General features: G+C 44.4%; 1 protein-coding gene across 1 annotated transcript in view; it reads right to left on the bottom strand.

The window, feature by feature from the left end:
* The window catches only part of LOC119457775 (aprataxin and PNK-like factor), a 31,177-nt gene that overhangs the window by 7,820 nt on the left and 996 nt on the right, over nt 1-22,361 (bottom strand). The window contains 10 exon segments of the mRNA XM_037719472.2: nt 1,210-1,295; nt 5,649-5,942; nt 7,789-7,934; nt 8,224-8,420; nt 11,720-12,022; nt 15,363-15,515; nt 15,518-15,712; nt 17,545-17,603; nt 20,519-20,682; nt 21,897-21,971. Of these exon segments, the coding sequence (XP_037575400.1) occupies nt 1,210-1,295; nt 5,649-5,942; nt 7,789-7,934; nt 8,224-8,420; nt 11,720-12,022; nt 15,363-15,515; nt 15,518-15,712; nt 17,545-17,603; nt 20,519-20,682; nt 21,897-21,971 (1,672 nt within the window).

Genomic DNA, 22,361 nt, shown 5'->3' with positions numbered 1-22,361 from the left:
AGGTAGGTTGGCTTTGCTTCGGGACAGCAATGTCAGGAATCTCCATTTTCAAACGTTGGATTTCCAATAGTTTGGAGTAGTGGTCGAATATATATTGCACCGTGCAGGTAACTGGAGGAATCCAATGCGATATTGCTCACATTTTGGCAGCTTTTGCTCCTGTAAAACTAAAAGTCTTTTAGACAGCGTAATAGATCTGTACAACAAAATGTTTTTAAAAATGTGGAATAAACATAGTGTATCCAAAGCAACACATTACTGTAGTGTCACAACAAAATAGCGAGCAGGACTATGATGGTGATGTATGTTGTAGTACAGCTATCCCCGAATGAATCTTTGCACATCGCAGGAAACTTTTCAGGCATACATGACAACTAGCAATACTACTATAACATGAAACTAAACTGCAGTTTTTTGCTGGTGTTTTTAAAGAGACAATAAAGAAAAACACGAATCAGTTTTGTCTGACAAAGTAGTCTTTAAAAACTGTATGTTCACTCATTTTGCGGTAACAGGCTGATTATTAAAAATGAAAAGAAATGCCCAAGTTCCATTTCTGAATTTCATGCCGAAACTTCAGCAACAGGAACGTCAACACGACGTCACATATTTCAAAGGATCTTTCTTTGGTGGCTATTGTGGATCTGTAAAAGTTCTTGAAAGTTTCCAAGTTCAGTCTTTGGCTTCTTTAAAATATGATGCAGTATATCTTTACTGATAAAGAATTAACTAGGACTAGCAGATGCCGTGAAAATCCATGACATCACAGCAATCTGTTGCGGGAACTTCAAGGCAGTGGAGCCACCTGTCTTCCGTTGTTGCGTCTTGTCGAGCATACTTCTGGCTTATAGTCAAACCTTGACATAACGAAGTTGCACTTGCAGCGAAAAACTTCGTTATATCGAGAATTTCGTTATATCGAGGTTTCGCTAATTCAATAGAACTAAGATGTGGAAATAAAAATAGTTCGTTACATCGCAAATTTCATTAAATCAAGGTTCGTTATACTGAGGTTTGACTGTATTTATTTCTGGTTCTGGCTTATTTTCTGGTAAGAGCATTTTTTTTTAGTACACGAGTAATTTTACTAATACAGTCCAGACGACGTTTCTCTTTAGTGCCCCTTTAAAGGCTCAAACACAGAATACTACATGATGCCATGCAATCTAAAGTCGACACTCAAAGCTGGTGCTTGTTCACCACACTCACCTTTCTTGCTCGCCTGTTTTGCAGGTTCTTTCTTTTTACTGGCTGCAGGTGGGTGCTTGAAGTTTTTCAAGTGCTGGGCGTTTTTCCTGCAAAGTGAGGCCGACACGAAATTCAGTACTCTCCACAGAGTAGTAGTCCTACACACTATGTGGAACACAGTGCTAGACTGTCAGACCAGCCTTACAACAGCCCGTCGAGGACAGACCAGGCAAATCGGCATGTCAGGTGTGTGGCAAGTACCACGATGCACTGCGCACTCAATGTCCCAGAGCACTCCCTTCCCCTCACGTTCTTTGCTGTTCCAAACACAGAGCTCCCTACTGAAATTACTAGAAACAAATCTGGTGCTTCACTCGTGCAGTTACCATGGAAGTGGTGGGTAGTACGTGGATCTGTCTGGTATTCATGCTTGTAGCTTCAGGTGTTCGAGGTATCGCTCATTACACTTGAACTTTCTAAATCTTCAAGCAATCATTATTTTTCTAAACACGTGAATGCAATGAGACTCCGCGCACATGCTTTGGGAATTGTTGCAATTGTAACGTAAGTAAACTTCCATTAACTCGAAGCTGTAAAATCTGGAAAAGATTTCGAGATGAGCAAACTTACAAAAATAGAAGCCCACTGGCCGCGCATAGACCACCATGGAGCCTTTCCATGATGCCGCCAGTAATAGTCACTCTTGCGTGCATTGGCACCGGACACATCGGTGTCTACAGGCAACGGCACTGCTGACACTGTGCCAAGATTGCGTGCTTCACCCAGAGTCAATACGAGTGATCCTAATGCAATATTTGCAGCAAGTCACAACAAGTACAGCCGTATCCAGTTATCCAAAAAGCTGACGCTGCTGCTTTCTGCATCGTATTGAACTCTGGAATATTTAATTTCAAAAACCAAAACTTAACTGTGGAAGAGTGCAATTGTCACGCATTTAGCAGGCGCCCATGAATGACATGGCATTTACGCCCCACCTTTGCGCAAACAAGAAGCGAGCATCCTTATCAAGCCACAATCTCACTGACATGCCGTGGGCTCGCATGATGGCTTCTCTTGGGCACAACGCGTGGGCAACTCGCTGATTCGCTCATAGTGGCTGCTGAAAAGTGCCGATCACTTTGCTCAAGGTCACGATTAATACGCTATGACTACATTGATGTGTCATTGACTGTGCAATCCGAATGGGAGGGAAAAAAAAAAAAAAAAAAAGACCAACTCCCAGCTCAACGCCGCTGCACGAGCCCACAGCACAAGCAGCCAAGCAAGTGCTAGTGGTACAGACAGAAAGAAGCGTGAAAGATAGGCAAGAGAGAGAGAGAGTGTGGCCTGATGCGGTGTCAGGCTCAGCTCACCAGGTGAAAAAGAATGCTGTCGATGTTGCCCTGGTATTTCTGGAGTCAAAATTTCATTATATCCCGAGTCCGGAGCAAACATTTTTGGAGTATAAGGTGTGAAAACCACATGGGTTGACACCACGGCCGAAAAACAATTTTGACTTGACCAATATTTCTAGGTATCAGAGTTTGAGTTAACATGGGTTTACTGTGATATTTTGTCGAAAATGATTAATTTGCAAAGTCATAAAGTCGCTTGAAGCCAGAGGCATGAAGTTTAGGCAAATCCTAGTGCTACCAGTTATTCTCGTGCTGGTTGAACCGCCAATACTTGCAGCTTCCCCAGACACTGGCACCAGAGTTCAACACTGCCAGCAGGCATCCGTCTAGTCTTCTGATGACGACCAGCGCAATCAGCTAAGGTACACGCATGCACTACGCAAGCTAAAGGCCCATCTTCGGGCTATGTCCATCGCATGAAGAACATAAGTTATCGTTTCAGGGAACGCGCAGGCAGACACTGATGACCAGAGCACTCGCCAGCTACCGTATTTACACGTATCTAACGCACACCTTTTTTCCAGAGAAAACGAGTCCGAAGATTGCCTGCACGTTACAGTCGGATACGAAAGCAAAACTTCGTTCGCAGCATTGGCAACAAGCCTACCGCCAAAGGCACCAGAGGCAGCATGATCACCATCACAAAAATGGCGGCAGAGCACATTTTTATAAAGGTTGCTGTTGGTTCATTTTGTGCTCCACTATTATCTAAAGCGGTATTATCAGTCAGTCAGCACATGTATGTGCCTGACCCCTATAGTGACTGCAATGGCGACCCCTTTAGTGGCAGCGCCGGTCCCGGCGGAGCTAAGGGAGCAGTGAATGCGTCGAATATACGTCATCTCTCGTCGAAAACGCCTATTTTCCGCCCACCCTAGGAAGATTTTCAAGCAATAACCGTAGCTCACCATGTCTGATTACGGTATTTACTCGAGTCTAATGCGCGCCTTTCTTTTTTTTTAAAAAGAAAATTGGACCGCAAATTGCCTGCAATCGGATATGAGACCATAACTGCCTTCGCAACAATCGTATGCTTTACCGCATAATAAATGTATTGCAGTAGAGCTGACTTTAGGAAACCGGCGGCCATCGTGCAACAATCTTTCTTGCTGAAAAAAAATCAGGTGCACATTAGACTTCTACTTTGTTCAAGAGCTTTAATGTCATTCCTACATTAATTTTCCGCTTTGGACACATAAAAAGTGGGCACGTATTTGATTTGGGGAAATGTTGGAAAAGTTGGCAAAAAGTGCCAAATGAATCAGCGGCATGCTTCGTGTGTAGGCGTTTTTTTCTACATCTTGTTTCATTCGACCTGCCAGATAATTCGATCAATTTCGTTGGTCCCATTAGGGTTGAATTAACAGAAGTCGGCTGTATCTCTAAAAGTTATCACTCGAGCATACCGCTTCTGTGTGCTTGCTATCAGTGGCCAATGCAGCGCAAATGACAATGACGATGCGCGGCTTACATCTAAGACGTCTAATTTTTTAAAGAAATGTCTGTGAAGGTAAATTATGCATGTCTCGTTTTTCCTGATCGCAAACATGGGAGCATGCTACATTAATATTTCATAAATCGGCAGCATGTTACATTCAGGTGCACATTTATTTTCTTACTTTCTTCTTTCTGGGGTTTTATGTGCCAAAACCAGTTCTGATAATGAGGCACGCCGTAGTGGTATTTTTTTACTTTAAGCCCCCAAAAATTGGGTACGCGTTAGAATCAGAGGCACGTTACAAGTGGGTAACTACGGTACTTGTACTTTTAAAGGCAGATCAGCAGGTGCATCTGCCCATATGTGAGAGACGCAAGCACGCACAAAAACATCAAATCAAGTCTTTCATGACATGGGTGTGCTTCTAGAAGAGTGTCTGGTTTTCGCAGGGCATGTCTGTTCATACTGATGGAACTAAAGCTTTTGTGTAGATAATGCATGAAAAACAAAGATAAAATGGAGAGATGGCCACCAGCATGGAAAGTGCTAACATTCAACTGCTTTTTATTTACGTGAACCTTGCCCCATCCTACAGGACCGATTTAAGTGTGCACCTAACATTAAAAATCAGGTTCTCAGAAATTCCATTTTCTTTTCTGATAATGCAATTGATGGTTCAGACACACAAAAGGTCACCAAGCTTACTACTAATTTCCGTTTCAATAATCTCTCTGATTAGCTGGTTGTGGCTTTTCCCGACAGTACTCATTTCGTCAAGGTTTTATTAATCGGCACACTCTGTAATACAGATAAAGAACAACACCATTTTTAAAGTCGGCATTATTATGACGCTCTCTGGGTCAATCGTTTGCACATCTACCTGTCAGGCCCACCTGAGCCCGGCCACATGACAAAGATGCATGATAAATGAGATGCTCTGCATAGCCAACAAACTTGTTCTTACGAGCTTTGTCACAACTGTGAAGAGCGGGGACAAAAGGGCCCCGGTAAGGCAGCATAGCTTGTCGGGCTTGTTGAGGGCCCCTTTGGTGAAGACCAACACAACCTTCACATTAGAGCGCACTGCTAGTGTTTTCAAGTAGTGAGAAACATAGTGGATAATGGAATCGTGGTGAAATTTTTTTCCTGGTGCAAAATGGTGCAAGGTTCATGTCAATTAAAGAGCAGTCGAAAGTTAGCACTGTGTGTGTCCCCGCCTATCCCTTTTGTTCTCTTTTTTTTTTTTTGTGCACTACCTATGCCAAGTCATTCAGTAGTAATTTGCTCAAACAGCTACGCTTGGGTACTTGAAAGTCCAAGCACTCACGTGTTGCTATTAACAGATTTCGGCACATCAAGGCACCCAATTATGATTCAGTGTTTGCCTTCCTTTATACTGAGCCTTTCAAATAGAGAACTAGTTAGATGTATGCAAATCCGTTCTGCTAGACTAGGCACTGGAAGTGTACCAAAGAGCGGGAGTCATAACCACCCTACGCGCTCTTGAGCACCCTCAGTCAACAGAGTCAAGTCTACAAGTCTGTGCCATTGACTCAACTATGCGTGCTCAAATATTTCTGCTCTGTGCACAGCGCAGCCGGTCTAACCTGAAGCACTCCTTTCCGTATCGGCACATGGGTCTGTCGTCCTCGTCCCCGCTTTTGTCATCGTCTTCGTCGTCACTCTCTTCCTCCCGTGGCTTAGCACGCCTTTTGCTTGGGGAAGTGGCGGATGGTCGCTTGGTTTGTTTCTTGCCGCGGTCACTTCCACTCTCGGCGTCACTATTGTCGGCTTGGTCCTTGGTCTCTTCCTCGTCTCTGTCCTCATCCTCGTCTCCCGAGGAACCTTCGAAGTCGGAGTCCTTGGGGTGGCTAAACTGCTTCAAGTGTTGCGCGTTTTTTCTGTAATAATAAATGGGCAGAGACATCATTAGGAAATGTTGGCCACTTGGCATGCTTCAGAGGCACAGGGATGAAAACGTTATCAAGAGGTAATTTGTAGCAGTGTTACAGCACATACAAATGTAGAAAAATACAAGAAGGAACTGGACACCGTGCGGAGTTGAAAGTCAGTACTCTATGCTGTCTCTTCTTGTTTTTTCCTACGTTTGCATGTGCTGTAACACTGCTACAAAGAATGCATCACCAACTAGCCCGCCAGCAAACATTATTAGAGCTTGTCAAGAGTTCTAAAGCTTTCACTCCTTGTGCGTCAATATGCAACAAGATGACAATGATGATGGCAGCTTACGAAGGAGAAGATGATAGAAGGAGAAAGTAGAACCTGCCTGCAACACATGTAGAAAAAAGCTACCCTTTCACTTCCAAGCCAACAGGACAAATGGAACCAGACAACACACTCCGGACAATTTTGTGTTCTCAGTAGTTCCGGCTTCTTGCAGTTCCGGCTTCAGACTTTGAGTAAACACCTGACTGTGAACCTGCTGCAACTGATCAAGACACATCGGCACGAGAAGCAAGAATGTGTTGGGTGCCAGTATCCCGCCAAGCTGCCATAAATAATAAAGTAATGACCTGGAATATAACAAACACAAGGTCACGGTGCTTCATAAGATACACACAGTAGAACCAACAAGTACATACTTAGTTGGTATGTTTACTCACCAACAATGTTGTTGAATGCTTGGTCATGACAACATTTATCCATATGTGGAACAATTTACAATCCTCACTGACATCATTCCTGGCTCTTACACTTATATTTTTTGCTGACTCATGGAAGATGTACATATTCTTAGAGGAGTTCTAATGCATTGAGTGGAGCATCCATAGCTGCCTCCAACCCTCCACTTCCTTTTTCAAGCGAAACTTGTATACACTAGCCCGCGCCCACGATGTAACGCCAAAAAAGCCAGCTGCTCTCAGGTGGCTTGTGCTCGGCACCCGCTCCTGCCACTGCTCCGGCGTTCGTCGTATTCGTCTGCTTCCACAGCTGGCTGCGTTGCCGCTAATCATTCCAGTGTAGTATTTCACTTCTCTTCTGTCGTCGTAATGAGGAGGCCACGTTTACATGGGTATGAGCCATTGCTTAAGGGGTACGAGCCATTCATGAGCAACTGACGACGTGTCCTAACATGTTTGAGCAACGCCTACCGTGAATGAGCTCGGGAAAGGGCTCGTCGTCCACGTGCCGATTCTAACGTGAGAGCTTCCGAAGCCCAGAGGAAACAGTCAGCGAAGAGCTGCGGACCCCGAGTTGAGAGAGCGCGATGTTGAGGCCAAACGTCAGCATCGTCTTGCTTTCCAGGAACCCGACAACGGTGGTGCATGCCTCGGCAACGCTAGCGCCAACTTCACCGGTGCGACAGTCACGTTTCAACGCGAGTTTCTCAAAGGGAATTTCGGAGCCAGCTGCAGTGCATGTGACCGGTTGTGGTTCGAGCACAACGTAGTACTCGTCAGTGCAATTCGTTCGGAGGAACAGTGAAGAAACACACGACAAGCTTCGCTTACTCCCATCTCCTCGACAGGGGAGGGGCTACTGATTTTTTTTTTTTATTTGTACTCTTCAGTGCACACAACTTCCTTCACGTGAGTATACACAGTGTGCTTTCTTCATTAATAAAAAAAAATATGCTGGTAAATATCTTCAGGAATGTACAACAAAAGAAAGACATTTCTCTTTTGAAAATGTAGAAGTATGTCATGACAGGCCAGCATGCCTCTACGCAGGTAGTGCCCCACATGTATCTTTTAAAAATCAACCCAGAGATGATCAGTGACCCACCTGAAACACTTCCTGCCGTACTTGCAGCTGGGTCGCTTTGCTGGCTGCCGCCTCTGGCCTCGCCTGACAGGAGCCTTCTGACTCTCTTCAGAACTGCCACTCTCCGACGTTGATCTCTTCCGCCTGTTCCGTGTCCTCGTGGCGGGCTGAGCAAGAAAGCACCCACGATACATTGCACTGCTATTCTTTTTTCATTGTGTGACAGCAAAGGTACAACGAGAACGCACTCGCACACATTCATACACACACACAAAAGAAGAAACGAAGAAAAAAAAAGAAAAGCTGCGTATTTTCTGCACTTCTTATATCTGTCCCAGTAGGACTCCCTGTTCTGACCTATGAGAACTACAGTGACCCACGGTGCCACTGCTGACGTAGCAGATGTAAACTCAGAGTAGCCGTTATCACTGTAAGCGTGGCTTGATGTAAGCATACCTTCTTCCGACGACTTGCACGCTCCCAGTCACTGGCGGAGTCACTGTCCGAGGCCGCGAAGCGTGGCGTCTTCTTGGTCCGACGGTTCTCCTCCTCCCAGTCGCTGCCGGAATCGTCCACCTGTTTTCGCCGCTTCTTCGGCTTCCACTCGTCCGAGCTGTTGTCCCACTCGTCATCGTCGCTCGCAACGAAATCATCTGTAGGCCAAAATTGCCCATAAATTCATAGACAATTTTTTTTTTCAGAGGTTGGCACACTCACTCCCAGCCACCGTTTTTTAAAGTTTTCCATCAACCGTATTTACTCGGAAAAATAATAAAGCAATCTTACCAGATTTTGCAGATAGATCGAAATTTTAAAATAAAAACAAGACCACGGTGTGTTCATTTGAAAGCAGAAAAAGAGCTCTCGAACACGGGCCCAACATTTACAACTACTATTCTCGTATGAGGCAAATTTGAGCTCCCATTTGTCGCACTGTCATATTTCTTTACACCTTTACATCCTTATAATATGCTAATCTGTGTGAAAATAAGATGTTGTAATTCTGTAATCTGTTACTGGCAGAGAGAGTATTTAAAGTAGACAAGTTATAGATACTACTATGCTTGACTCTGCAACAAAAATGTTTCATAAATAAGACTTGTAAAAACTAACATATCTGAAGTTACGATTTCAAATATCCTGCAATTTACAATGCTTAATTAATTTGGCCGCTTAAAACACTACAGTCGAGTCCCGCTACAACGAAATTCACGGGACACACAAAAAATGTCATTGTGCAGGAAGCGTGTATATACGTACGCCAAACGACAAAGCTGCGAATGAAACCGAAACCATCGTCTGGGAAACCTTCGCAATGGCGTGGGGGCTAAGGTTGAGACGTGCCGAAGTCGGTCAATAAAGTGTCAACTTCCCGAGAGAATGTATTTCGCGCCACTATTACAGCATTTTTCGTACACTGCGGCCAACGCTTAACTCAACGCACCTGCCCCGCCGATCGCAAAAAACTCATTTTGCGGCACATGCACCATCGCAATGAAGCGGTTTGAATTATCACAATTTCATTGCATATTTAAAACAAAGTCGACTAACTTGGCAAGCTTGCGCTTACCGGAAGTTTTATTTACAAAAGTCGGTCAGTCTTCACGGCAAGCAAAAGCATTACGCACGAGCTCACAGTCCGTTAAAAGAGCCATCGCAATGTCATTGTCCTGGACTCTGATAACTTTTGAGATGAGGTCAAAAGGATCCATTACTTTCAAAGCAGTTGCCAGAGTCAGTGTCTAGCGGGTTGTCATTTTCCCCAAACGACGAGACGTTGGCATCATGTTGACAACAGCGGCTGCGGCGCGGCCACTGTCTCTTGAAAGCAATCTGCGCCGTGCACAAAGTGAGTGCCCGTGCGGTCCTCATCTACAAAGCGATCTGCGATGTGGGCAAAGTGCAACTAGTGCCGGTAGAGTCGTGTGCGCTGTGCTTTTGACGTTTAGTTCGCGTTGAAGTGCGAGACAGCACGGAGGTCAATTTGCTCGCTGCTATTGCCGCGCCTCCTCTCACTCCAGCGTGTTGACACCGAGTTCCCGCGGTCATCGAGCGAGATGTGTTCATGTTTACCTGTGCGCGCGTGACACCGTGTTTGGTAATTTAGTTCGTAAGTGAATGTTTACAAGTATATACGGCCGATAAAACTGCGATACTTAGTTCGCATAGCTGTCTACTAATCTGCTATCGCAATCGATGCTTCGCCTTTCGGGCGAAACTGCGAAACTTTTTCCTTCCGCTTTCTGCCCCGGCGATCATATGTGCCTCGTCCTCCTCGAGAGAGAAATTTGCGCTTCTTCGTTGGCATAGCCATTTCGACCGGACACACACAGCACAGAAAACGGCAGCAATTGTGGTGACCCCGTGCGGTCTCACGCAGGCGCGTGATGACCATGCGTGACTATGAATTGCAGTGCCGTAAATCAGTACCTTGAACTTGACTTCGTTCGCAAAAACTGCATTAAAGCGGACATACGATCATCACAGCTTTAGAAGGGCCTTCCAATTTGACTACTCGTCAGTTCCAACTTCAATTCAGTCCCAGTTTCGTTCGCGAAAAGTTCGTTGAAGCAGAAATGACGAATAAAATGTCTTCGTTATGGAGAGACTTTTTTTGTATTACTTTCTATGGGCAGCTAATGGGACATCGTAAAATCTTCGTTGTAGGGGGATTCCACTGTACGAGATACATTTTTTTTTTCTGCATAGTTATGATGTTTTAAAGAGGCAGTTACAATATTTTGAGCATTTCACACTTCGCTACTCTATTGAAAATTAGGGTCCTAAAATTTCACTTGCACACATCACTAGAATTTCTTTTCTTTTCTATGCCAACCAGAGGTGCTTGAATACAAAAATTTTCTATTCAAATGCTAATTAGTTTCGCAATTTGAAACAATTAAAGAAGAGGTCTAATGAAGGCCACCCATTTAAGCAAAGGGTCACCACATGTTTCGCAACCATGACAATGACAGTAGTGGACCACATGTGACTGGATACAAGTAGAGAAATTGGTTGCGATGTAACATCAAGAGTGACTGCTCATGCTATTCAGAAAAGGAGCTACAACAACAAATCCCTTAAATCTGCGATGCCTGAACGCTTCACATAAATCAAGATGACCATTCTTCCAGCGAGCTAAACATGAGGCAAACCTTAATCACACAAAACTGCGAGTTGACACAAAAATAAATACTGATCTGCATGCTCATTCGGTAACCAGTGCCTATGCGCACCAACCCTGCCACTGAACCATGCTAGAGGAAGGTTGCACAAACGACTACCTGTTTACAGCTAAGTTAAGTTGGCTTAGTATTAGCAAAAAGAAAACATGAACTAAAACAGCTAGGTTCGCCAAACAGAAGCAGCCAGGTCGGACAAACAGAGAACAGCAACTTTCTGAATCTGTATCCAGCTAGGTTTGGCTTGCCCCTGTATTCTCACGCAATCCTCGACTCAAAGGTGTTCCTACTTTCCACCGAGTTGAGCGCAGCGCCGCCCCTCGACTGATGAAGACGCTACCCTTCTCAAGAATCGCTGTGGACAATCACGAAGCACAGTGACCACTTCTGTCGAGGGGTGGCGCTGCTATCTACGCCCTTGAGCCAAGGTGGACTGTTGAGTGGAGGAACATTCTCGAATACAAGGGTCAGTAGCAAACAGGGAACATCAAGTTTCTGAACCAAAAAACGCTGGGGGTAATATAGGCTACATATTTTCGCGGTCTACTTCTGATATAATGAATATTCCTGCGCCCCTAACAGCAACCACTGACATCCAAATAAGAGCAGCAGTTGCCTGACGAGAGCATTTCTGCATTCTATATGTATTAAATGGAGAAGCTGGAGGCAGACAATAGTTAAGGCCTCCTCCCAAACATGCTGCTTTTGTTATCAATTATAAACTAGAACCAATTCTGAACCCCCTTAGCAGGTGTCAACAAACCACTTACCGAGAGAGATTTTCTGCAGGAGTCCACGGTTTTGTCTTGAAGACCGGTTGCCCTTCCGATTGCCGCTGGAAGCCGTGACGGGGCGCCGCTCTGCCTGCTCCGGCTTCTTCTTCTGCTTCTTCTTGGGCGTGTACTCTTCCTCAGACTCCTCCTCCTCCTCTTCTTCCTCTGCCTCATCTTCAGACTTCTGGTTGGGCTTATCCTCCTCGGCCTCGCTTTCAGATTCCTTGGCTTGCCGTCCGCGAGCTTTTGTGGCCGGCTCTTTGCCCGATGCACGCCCGGCCTTTGCTGCAGTTGCTGATTCTGCGGATGATGAGAAAGAAAGAAAAACATTGAAATAAAACGTGTCGCTCCTAAAGACAACGTGCACACACACAACAACCTCTCACAACCACTCAGCCCCCCCCCCCCCCCCCCTATGTCAAATAACACCTAAACACTAAACACCCACTACAGCCCCCCCAAAAACTATTAAATGTCACAGACCTAATTATTTACAGCCACAAAATCAGCAGCGCTAAGGACTTTCATGATGCTGTACTTACTCAATGCAGAGGATGCGACTGTCCGCACAGAAGTGGGTTTTTAATAACGTTATTCAGAAAAACAAAAAACAAACAACAATCATACCACATGAAGTTCTCAACACATTGATCTCATATTTAAATTACTTGGTAACGAACTAAGAGAAAGACATACAATGAAAAGTTAGTTGCAGAGACATGCCAACTGCTCAGCAAATGGTTCGATGGGTCAATGGTTTCCTTTCATTTGCAAAAATCACAAATGAACGGGCAATTACAAACAAATGTAAACTCATATCCAATTTTAGGATGAGCTTCGCACACGTCTCTGATGGCAAGAGGACAAAAATAAAGATCCTCCACCATTTCCCAGACTGCACTACACATTAATGGTAATAAATGGGTCAAGTATGATTCTTATATTAAAAAAATTAAGTGCATGTCAGCTATTATTGAGACCGTCAAATGAAAATTTTCCCCCCAATGTCGCAAGAAATTAATTTCTTATTCACATGCCCCAAAATCGATTTCAATATCTGCAGAGATCTGTCCTGTCATGACACGCAAATAAGCCGCAATTAGGTTCTTCATCGCTAAAAATGAGCAGTCTTCTCTCCTTGAATGTGTGCATTTCTGCATACTGCAAAGTGAAAAGAACATGCCCTACTAAATAAAAAATAATAACATCAGTCCTGCCATCGACAACAGGTACCAGTACAGTGATGGGTGCAGAGACTCTCAGTGCAAATCTTGTGCAAACAATGTCTGTAGTCTGGCGAGTAGCTGCCCCAAATATTGTGTTAATGGTTGTTCCAACGAGCCTACTAAAGAGGAAGTTTTAGCTTGGGGCTCCTGTCTAAGTACATGGAAAAGGAGAAATCGTTTTTCTCGGCAACCACTACACCAAATTTGATGAGGTTTGTTGCAGTTAAAAAAAAAAAAAGTTGGAATCTATTGGTTATGAATTTCTGATTTAGGTCGTCAGTGTTTAATAAAGATGTACAAAAATTGCAAGATATCACAATTCTGTAAATTGCACCTAATTAGTACATCTAAAGCAGACAAAATTGATATATTACACATTGCTCTAAAAAAAAAAAAAGAAACTAATAATATGTGAGTACAGCTTCTGCAAAAGCGTTGTAAACAATGAAACAAAATCATGTAAGATATAAATTGACATATCAAGTTTGTCCGCTTCGGATGCTCTAACGGATACAGTTTACAGAATTGCTATATCTGTTCTGCAGAACTACGAATTTGTAAACTTCGGGCTTCTATTTTCTTCAAACTTAAGAATTTAAAAAAAATTAATTTAGAAACTACCGTAAAAACCGGAATATAGGTCGAACTTTTTTTCAACAAACCATTGCGAAAAGTCGACCCTCGTCTTATATACCGGACATTGGCGGAAAAACTACGGAAGTCTTGCAACAATGGGCAGATGAAGTCAACAGGCGCCTTCGCCATCGCATTTAGGCTGCTTTTTCACATTTTGTTTCAAAATGAGTGGAAGCCGACGGCAATTCACCGTCGCCTTCAAGAAAATGGCGATTGAGTATGCGGAAGCCCTTGGCAACCCGCCATGTTGCCGTGGGCTTCGTATCGTGCGACCATCGACCCGCATGTTTGTCAGCACCTTATCATCACGGCACGGAGCAGCATTTAAATAAATACTGTCACCATTGTGCAACCGGCTGAGTCGCATTTGTTTAACGGTAAGGGTGTCTTTCGGTACTTTTGCCATTGAAAAATATTTTTTCATTTTTAGAATTGGTTAGTTGGGGGGTCGACCTATATTCCGGTTCGACCTATAGTCCGGTTTTTACGGTACTAGCCCTAAATCGAAATTCCGCTTCCCACAGTCACTAGAATTTTAACTTTCTCTCTCAAGTGCAATAAATTTCATTACAATCGGTCCAGGGGTTATCACAGAAAAGCGTTTCTGCGTTTTACATGTACTTGAATAGGCGGCATAGGAGTTGGGCCCGAGCTAAAGCTTCCTCTTAACATTCATATTTGTCCATCTCTTGTTCAACTAATGTACCACAACAAGTTGGGCTAGTTGGTTGAGCAACATTCCGAGAAAAACAGCGCAGCAACTGAAGCAATTCAAACACCTGCACTGTTTTATCTTTCATAGGTCTTGTTGCTGCGCTGTTTTTCTCTGAATAATGCATGTGGGGATTGAGGTATGCCCTGGTCCTAGTGCTTCTCACAGTGGTCGGTACTCCTGAGAGATACTAGACTCCCACATGCACCACTGTCATGTGCGTTTCGCGCTTGTTGAAACATGCTACATAACGCACGCGATGGGTCCTCACCACCACCTAGTGATTGGCAAAACCCGTGGCAATGCTCTAGCTGCTGGCATGGGCAAAAATTGACACCGAATGCCCACACCTACGCTTTGGTTTGTGAACAAGGCTTTCATTGAGGGGCCAGAAAGCACTGTGTCTATTAGCTACTATGATCCTCCCTGATGAAATTCTGTCAGACCCTCGATTTTCTACTTTACCAATTCTTTAGAGCCAGGACGAGCCCTTTAAGGCACACGAAAGAGAAAAAAATTAAATCACATTGGACTGATAAATTAATCTTTGAAAGCTATATTTTCATTAACGTTGTGGCATGATAACTAGAAGAGACAACGAAGGAAAAATTTTGATTTCTTGGATTTCCCGCCGAAACTCCAGCGATTGTGTGGAACTATGGTGTTGTAGATTTCAACCCCCCGCCCCCCCATTCGAACCATTCTCTTAAAGTTTTCTAAACTTGCTAGGTTCCACCTCTGGCTTCTTTAAAAGGTAACATAGTCCTTCTCCCCCAATGAAAGGTTAGCTAGGCCTGGGCACACACCGCCAAAATCTGTGACATCACAGTGAGCTCTCGAGGGGAGTTCAAGGTGGCATCTCCACCTGACTTTTGTTCTAGCACCTTTTCTGGTTTATCAGGCCACCTTCTCACGGTAAGAGTGGCTTTTTTGGTATTGTAGAAGCGTAATTTACTAGTGCAGTCCAACTTAGTTTTTTTCATTATTGTAACTTTAACAGTATCGCCTTAAAATTGGAGAAGGCAACATCGGTGATAAAAAGTGTTGCCAATTACTGCTCACTCACCAGCGGTGGTTTTCTTGTCCTTCTGTGCACTCGATGCCTTGGCTTTTTCGCTGGCTGCTGTCGTCGCCGATTTCGCTGCGCTATCTAACAGCCAGCGTGGCAGTGTCCTCGTGCCTCCTGTCGATGACTTGCTCACCCCGTCATCACCCTTGTTTGCGGGGGCACCACCAACGCCCTTCTCGCCGCCGGTGTCGCCTTGGAGACTGCCTCGGGACTGGCCTCTTTCGAGCTCCCCCGGTCCCCGTTTTCCGTCTTTGTGACGACAGTCGTCGTCGAGTGGTGGTTCTCCTCGGCGCTGCCATTTTTCCGTGCTTCCTCGGAGGGGATGACTGCTGTGGCTGGCTTCTCCGCTGCCGAAATGGAGCATTTTTATAAGTTTTCTAGGGGCATGTGAATAATAATTTTTGAGACTGAATAAAAAAATGAATCGAATAGCACCAAAAGCGAATTGTTTTGAATACATCGAATACTTTGCAAATAATGAATGGCTGTTTTCACAATTCATAAAATATAATGTTTACGTAATATTATTCATAATGTTAGCAAGTTTCTGTCATTACATCGCACTTTGTGAAGCATTTCATCTTGAGAGCACGAATGATGCATTAGGAACAAATAAACAGTTTGTTTACATAGACAGGAATCTTCAGAGAATGCGAATTATTGCTGTATAGCCAATAGGGTATGGCATCCTGATCAATGGAGCTTGGGCCGGAATAGTGTACAACTATTCCAATCTGTTTTTACTCCAAATCCGCCATTAGCCTTCCGTCATAGGTAAAAATGGCTCGGGCCCAGCCCATACAGGCGAGCCACTGCCAATGCGAGCCATTTTGAACTATCACAGAGGGCTAATGGTGGGTTTGGAATAAAAACAGATTGGAATAGTTTTGTTATCTTGGTCCTGCTTTACTACACAAGTTTGCATGTATTATACCTATAGTATACTATGCATGAGGGTGTGGAATTATTACACTTCTGCTCCAGTTCTATGTTTATTTCTGCACAGTTGACATTTTAAAATATTTGAAAATCATTCACAACATATTCATATTTACAAATAGTAATTATTTGATTCGATGCATTATTCAAAAGTTTAGAATATTTGCACACCCCTAATGACTGTAGCTGAGGTGAAGCCCTAAATGCAAGATTGGCCAATTTTGCCACAGCTCAAAGAGCAAGCGCAATTTCCCTGCTTGTACCACGATGACAGAAGTCCAAACCGCTTTCCCACTGAGCTTGGGCTCAAAGCAACACTCATGGGAACGCCAAGGACAACGCCACTGTGGCTTTTTTAGTGAAGTTTATGGAGAACCTTGAAATTTAGTCTGGTCAAACCTATTGTTAATGTAGAATATCTTTACTCTCACCTCCTTGCCTTTCGATTTCAAGGACTAAGTGGGTTTTTCATGATACAAACACAACACCTTTCTTACCAAAGTTACTCTTCAGCCTGCTAAAGACCACCAGCATGCAATACGGCAGCAGTGGTGTTGTGATGTGGTGTCATGAAATCGGTCTATTGAGCCGACAATACCACTGCTGCGAGGATTAAAGTTGCAAGGCTCGATTGGGAAGTGTTTGCAGGGTGTCTCGGGGAATGATAGGTAATAGTGCAAGAGAATGTGTAATGTGGTGCGATATTCTACACAACTTCTTTACTCTAGAAAACAAAGATGCCAGCTCACTTGGGGAAGGTCAAACTTTGCTACGGTGAACGAATAAAGTTCTCATGGCAAAAAAAAAAAAAAAAAAAAGAACAGGTAAGCTTACTGCTATTTGCAGTCATTACAATCATTCATTAGATCACAACGCCTTGAGATGCTAAATCTGACCACACTCGTGGTCGATTACAGATACAGTGCACCATCATAATCAAGTGATTTTTCATTTCAGTGCAAGGATACTATCTACTGTCAGATGTGTATTTTGTTTTATATTGCAAATTTCCATCGTTCTAAATAATTCAACCAATCTCAATAGTAATTTTGGCAAAAAAAATCCATTAGTTTAAGTTGGCCCCTCTGTTACGATAACATTGATCAACTTAAATGTACAAGCCAAGTATGTGCTTGTTTAAATCACTGAAACATGTGTTTGAATCAGAACTGTTCCCACACTTTCCCACTAGGTAAATACGTGCAGATCCCAGCAAACCCTACTGGATTAATTTTCTCACCAATGCTGTCCTTGTTGTCGGCATCGTCTGCGGGCTGGGACTCTTTTATGCCTGGTGATCTGCGAATGCAGCCCCACGTATAAGAGGGCTGACTGGGTTCAAGCAAGTAATTACACGACCCTCAAGTGAAATATTATGATGCCTTACCATACATGCTGGTCACCTTCCTAAACAAATAACACATTAAAAAGAAGAAATGAGTGTACATTAGCTTCTCAAACTGATAGAATAAAAACATAGAGAGAAGATAGTACAAAAAAGTAGAGTGAATCCTCAGTTCTTACATTCTGAAGAAGAACCTGCATCCCACTTACGGCAAATTAACTATTAGCATACTTATCCGTGACTATAGGCAGTGCAAAACAGACAGGAAACATAAGAGGCAGATGACACAAGTGCTATACATCGTAGACTCCCATTAAAGGCCGGAGTACATGGAGCGAATAACCGGCGTCCGAGCGACGAACTTCGTCGGGTGGCACATGTCCGACGGCCGGCGTCAAGAAATTTGCCATCCGCAGCCGATCTGCCTGTCCAAACATTTTCGTCGGGCGAACGCCGCCGCCGGAAGCGTCTAGCGCGCAGCGGTGGACGACAGCCAATCAGGAGGCACTAGTTCCGGTCGCAATGCATGCTGCGCCTTTTCGCGTCGTCTGCAATCGCGTTGGTGTTGCCGTGTCTGCATGTCTCTGCACCGATTGAGTAGTTCCTAGTATGATCTCTCAGGAATCGCGTTGTATTTGTACATCCCATATCCGCTGATCTGCGAGGAAACAGACAAGCAGTGCAAGCTCTCTACAACAACCTTCAACAGAAATCTTCTGATCTCAGAGGCCACATGCTGTCATCATGCCTATCTCCCGACTTCCCCGATAGATGACGCTGGCATCGGATATTTTTTTCGCTAGGCTTAGACGCGTTCGAAACGAGAAGCGATCTCGAAAACTACTCAAGGTTATCCATAATACTCTGTCGTCGAAGCGGCCTGAGACTAAGCGAAAGCCGTTTATGCAGTCATTTGCTACCAACGAAGTCAATTCTACAAGGACAACGCCAAATTCAGTTCGAAGCGGGCGGCCGGGACCGCCGCCAACATGGCGGCCAACGCGCGGCGGCGTTCGCCACATGTATCGCGACACAGCGAACATCCTGCGTCATGTCGCCGCGTCGTTACTTGACGCGTGAAGTTCGTCGAGAAAGTTCGCTCCATGTATCCCGGGCTTAAGACAAACCCGGTTGACAGGAAAACAGTTGACAGGAACACAATGTGTTAACATTTGATTGGTTTGTCATAGACCTAATGATTAAAAAAGGTGTTTAAAACGAACTGCTAATTCGGTTAAACCAAACTTACGCAGCTGCCACTGATGCCTGCTACTTGGCTGTGGGTACGACTCTACTAACTACACACAAAAAGCAAACGGTGTTTCTGTGGACATAAGCAACTACGACAGCGTGGATGATGAGGTGGAAACCTGCAGGGCTGACACCGCAGAAGCAATAACTGGGGAAGTCCTCGACGTGCCTCTGAAGGTTGATATTAATGCGAATAGCATTCTTTGGGAACTTTAACCACTTTGGAGTATGTCTGCCTGTATCTAACCTCCTTCGTCCAGTGTCCTAAGTTGTCTACCAGCTCAGGCCACTAGGTATGTACATGCTGCTGCCTTGGAAAGCAGACAACATGGGCCAATGGGTATTCACCAACGGGTACTTCCTATCAGCACTTCGCGTATGATACCGCTAAGTTCCCATTCTTGGCCAATCCCCCAGATTGAATGTGCCAAGGTGACGCAAGGGGTATATAGCTTTAAATATATTAAAGCAACAGTGCCCCGTCCACAACAGACACCTCCGCGTCGAGAGCAGCCGCTTGATGGACGGCCATTGCAACAAGTTTGCGGCCAGGGTACTAGGGATACTACAGAGTTTCAACTGGGATGCAATAGGTATAGGATACGCTGTGATACGGTATCATTTGGCATTGTGGTTGGCAGTGAGGCTGCCACTTCGGGTGCCTGCAAGGGCAATACAGTGTATCACTACATGGCTTGAATGCTAGCCCCATTAACAGACGACATTCATCGTGAGATGGGTTCTGCTAGAACTTTTATAGTGAGGAAACGATCCAGGAACCACAAGAGGCAGCGGTATTCACACGTGATGCAGCAGTTAATGCCCTGAATAATTTGGCACACTTTTTCAAAACACTGAGGGCACCGATGATTTTATAACAGGATAGGTGGCCTTGCACAGGTTTGCGCAGCACAACAATTAGGATGTAAGCAAAAATTACTCAATATGTTAGGGTGCATAAAGCAATTCTTTGAATTGTTCATATCTAATAAATAAATTAATCTATTTATATCTGCCCTCTGGTTCTAATGCTGTTTCAGTTATTGTTTCGTGCTGTGAATATTTGGATGCACTAGGGATAGCAGATTTTAGCTTTGTGGACGAATCATTTTAAGATGAACTTCTCATAAAACAAACAGATTTTCATGGTCCCTTCCGAGTCCGCCTTAATGGGAGTCCATTTATGTGTTTTTCATATTAAGATCAGCTGAAAGATAGTGCACGTCATCTGTCCCCTGTGTTTCCATCCATATTGCACTGTCTGTAGTATTGTATTTGTACCAACTAGCCCAATCGCAGTGTTTGCTGCGACATACATTTAACCTGACACGCTTGAGTGTGAGCTGCCAACTTCAATGGCCACACACGTGAACAAATATGAGACATAATTCATCAAATAAAAGTGAAACTGAGAGCCCCTAGCCTTAAAAGCACTACATGCAACAGGTAATAAGTTAACTGCGCCGTCGATGCAGCAAATCCCCAGATACGCTGCGTAGAATGGAGATCAGTTGTTCATTTCATACGACTATATCAATTACACATGTCCAGCTAACACTATGCACGCACTTCCATCAGTTCAGCGGTTGCCAACAATCGCCTAAAGAAAATTACGTACATTGATGACGATGATGATGAGTTGATTATTTCCACAATGTACTTATAGCTGTTTGGCAGCAGTGCTATGGAATCACCAGACTGGAGCAACTGCTGTTTATCCTTCTTCATAACTTTCGACGGCCCCTTGCCTTGCACTTGGTAGAAACAGGGGTTGACATGGGTCTGAAACCAAAACCAGCCTTAAATTTGGAGACAGCCACACACAAGGCGCACACTGGGCAAGCACACGCACAAAAATGCCAGCCGGCAGCAAAAGAAGGAGAGGAAGCAGTTGTTCCACTTCCATCGGGTCAGAGAATGCCGGCCAAGTGGCCATTGAAAGCCGACATGTTAAGTTGTCGAATTATGCTCAAGAGATTGTCAGCCAATATGTTAAGCAGCTTTGAAACACATTGAAAAAATGGCATGCTAAACAGAAATTTCAATATTGCTGTGAACTAATCGGTACCTTGAATCATCAGGTTTGAACAGGCCCACTTCAACCGTACACGTCACTAAACCTTACGTGAACCATGCAAATTCAGCATCGTGACATCTACAGACCAAATACGGCTGGTGGACTCGGCTTTGAGGGTCACCGAGGGCCACAAGCTGCCGGCCACCCTACGCGCTCCTGAGCCCCCCTCACAAGTAGTTTTGTTACATAAGGCTCACGAACAATAAATGTTTACCACCACCACCTCTAAAGAAAGCAAAGACTCGTACAAAAGGATGCCTGCACTTTGAAAAGCCTGTTTCTGCCATTCCAGAGCACCAACTGTGCATTATCCCAGCATGGTCCTTGCATAAGTGCAGACCTCAACACAAGCCCCGGCTGCGTGTTTTTTCCAGCTACAGCAAAGGCAACAAGCCTGTTAGAATTCGAATGTTTTGGTAGAATACATGATAATCATCACAAACAACGTCCGAGTTTATGCGTCATCAATTTTTTGTAGCAAGTATAAAGCCCAAAATTGATGACAGCATATATGTCCGTGTCACTTTTTGTAGCAAGTATAAAGCCCAAAATGGATGACAGCATATATGTCCGTGTCACCCCAAGTTAGAGAATGCTAACCATGGATCTAACCGCCTGTGGGTTTAATACGCCGAAGTTGCACTTAGGCTATGAGAGATCCTACACTGAAGTCCTATTCCCCACCTGGGATTGCTTAGTATGCATGTGAGCTTAAGTAAACAAAGCCATTGTGCATTACTGCATTCTGTTCCGAGTGGAATGTCACTGCTGTGGACAGCATAATAGTTTATTGTTAGTATACTCCAAAACCAACAAAAGACGCAATCTGCACGTGTTAACTTCAATACTTAGGATAATGGGTAGCCTGCAGTACGCCACACAATAAAATTCAGCCCTTAAAGTGTATACGAGAACTTACAGGTGTGAGAAAGACTTCGCCGTCTTCGTTGACTTCCAATACGGCATGGTTTCTGGAAACCTTCTTGTCGCTGCACTGAGTGGGCAAAACAAACAATAAAAAAAACGGGCAAGTGGGTCATGCTTGGAAGAGTTTTAATGCACAGCTCTAGGTCCACATCAGCGCTGTATCGAATAATATTATTCGATACTGCGCTCTGCCGAGATTTCGAAGCTCGGGCTCAAATAATTGCGGCAGCTGAATTTGCGATAAATATAGCACTTTTCAGCGCCGCTCGCAACACCTGCTAAGCACACACGTCAACCTTGCCCGTACACATTCTCCATTCTTTTGTTGGCCGCGTTGCGGGCTCTGTATATTGTTCCTTCTCCACCGAACAAACGCTCAGTTTTAACTGAGCGCAATGTCTGTCGCCTTGCTTGTTTCGCGCTCCACGTTTTGGCGCTGTTTCCCCATTATGCTCGT

This window comes from Dermacentor silvarum, chromosome 7 (assembly GCF_013339745.2).
Source record: "Dermacentor silvarum isolate Dsil-2018 chromosome 7, BIME_Dsil_1.4, whole genome shotgun sequence".
Lineage (NCBI taxonomy): Eukaryota > Metazoa > Arthropoda > Arachnida > Ixodida > Ixodidae > Dermacentor > Dermacentor silvarum.
Note: the sequence above shows the minus strand (reverse complement) of the source record. Positions and strands in the feature narration are given on the sequence as shown.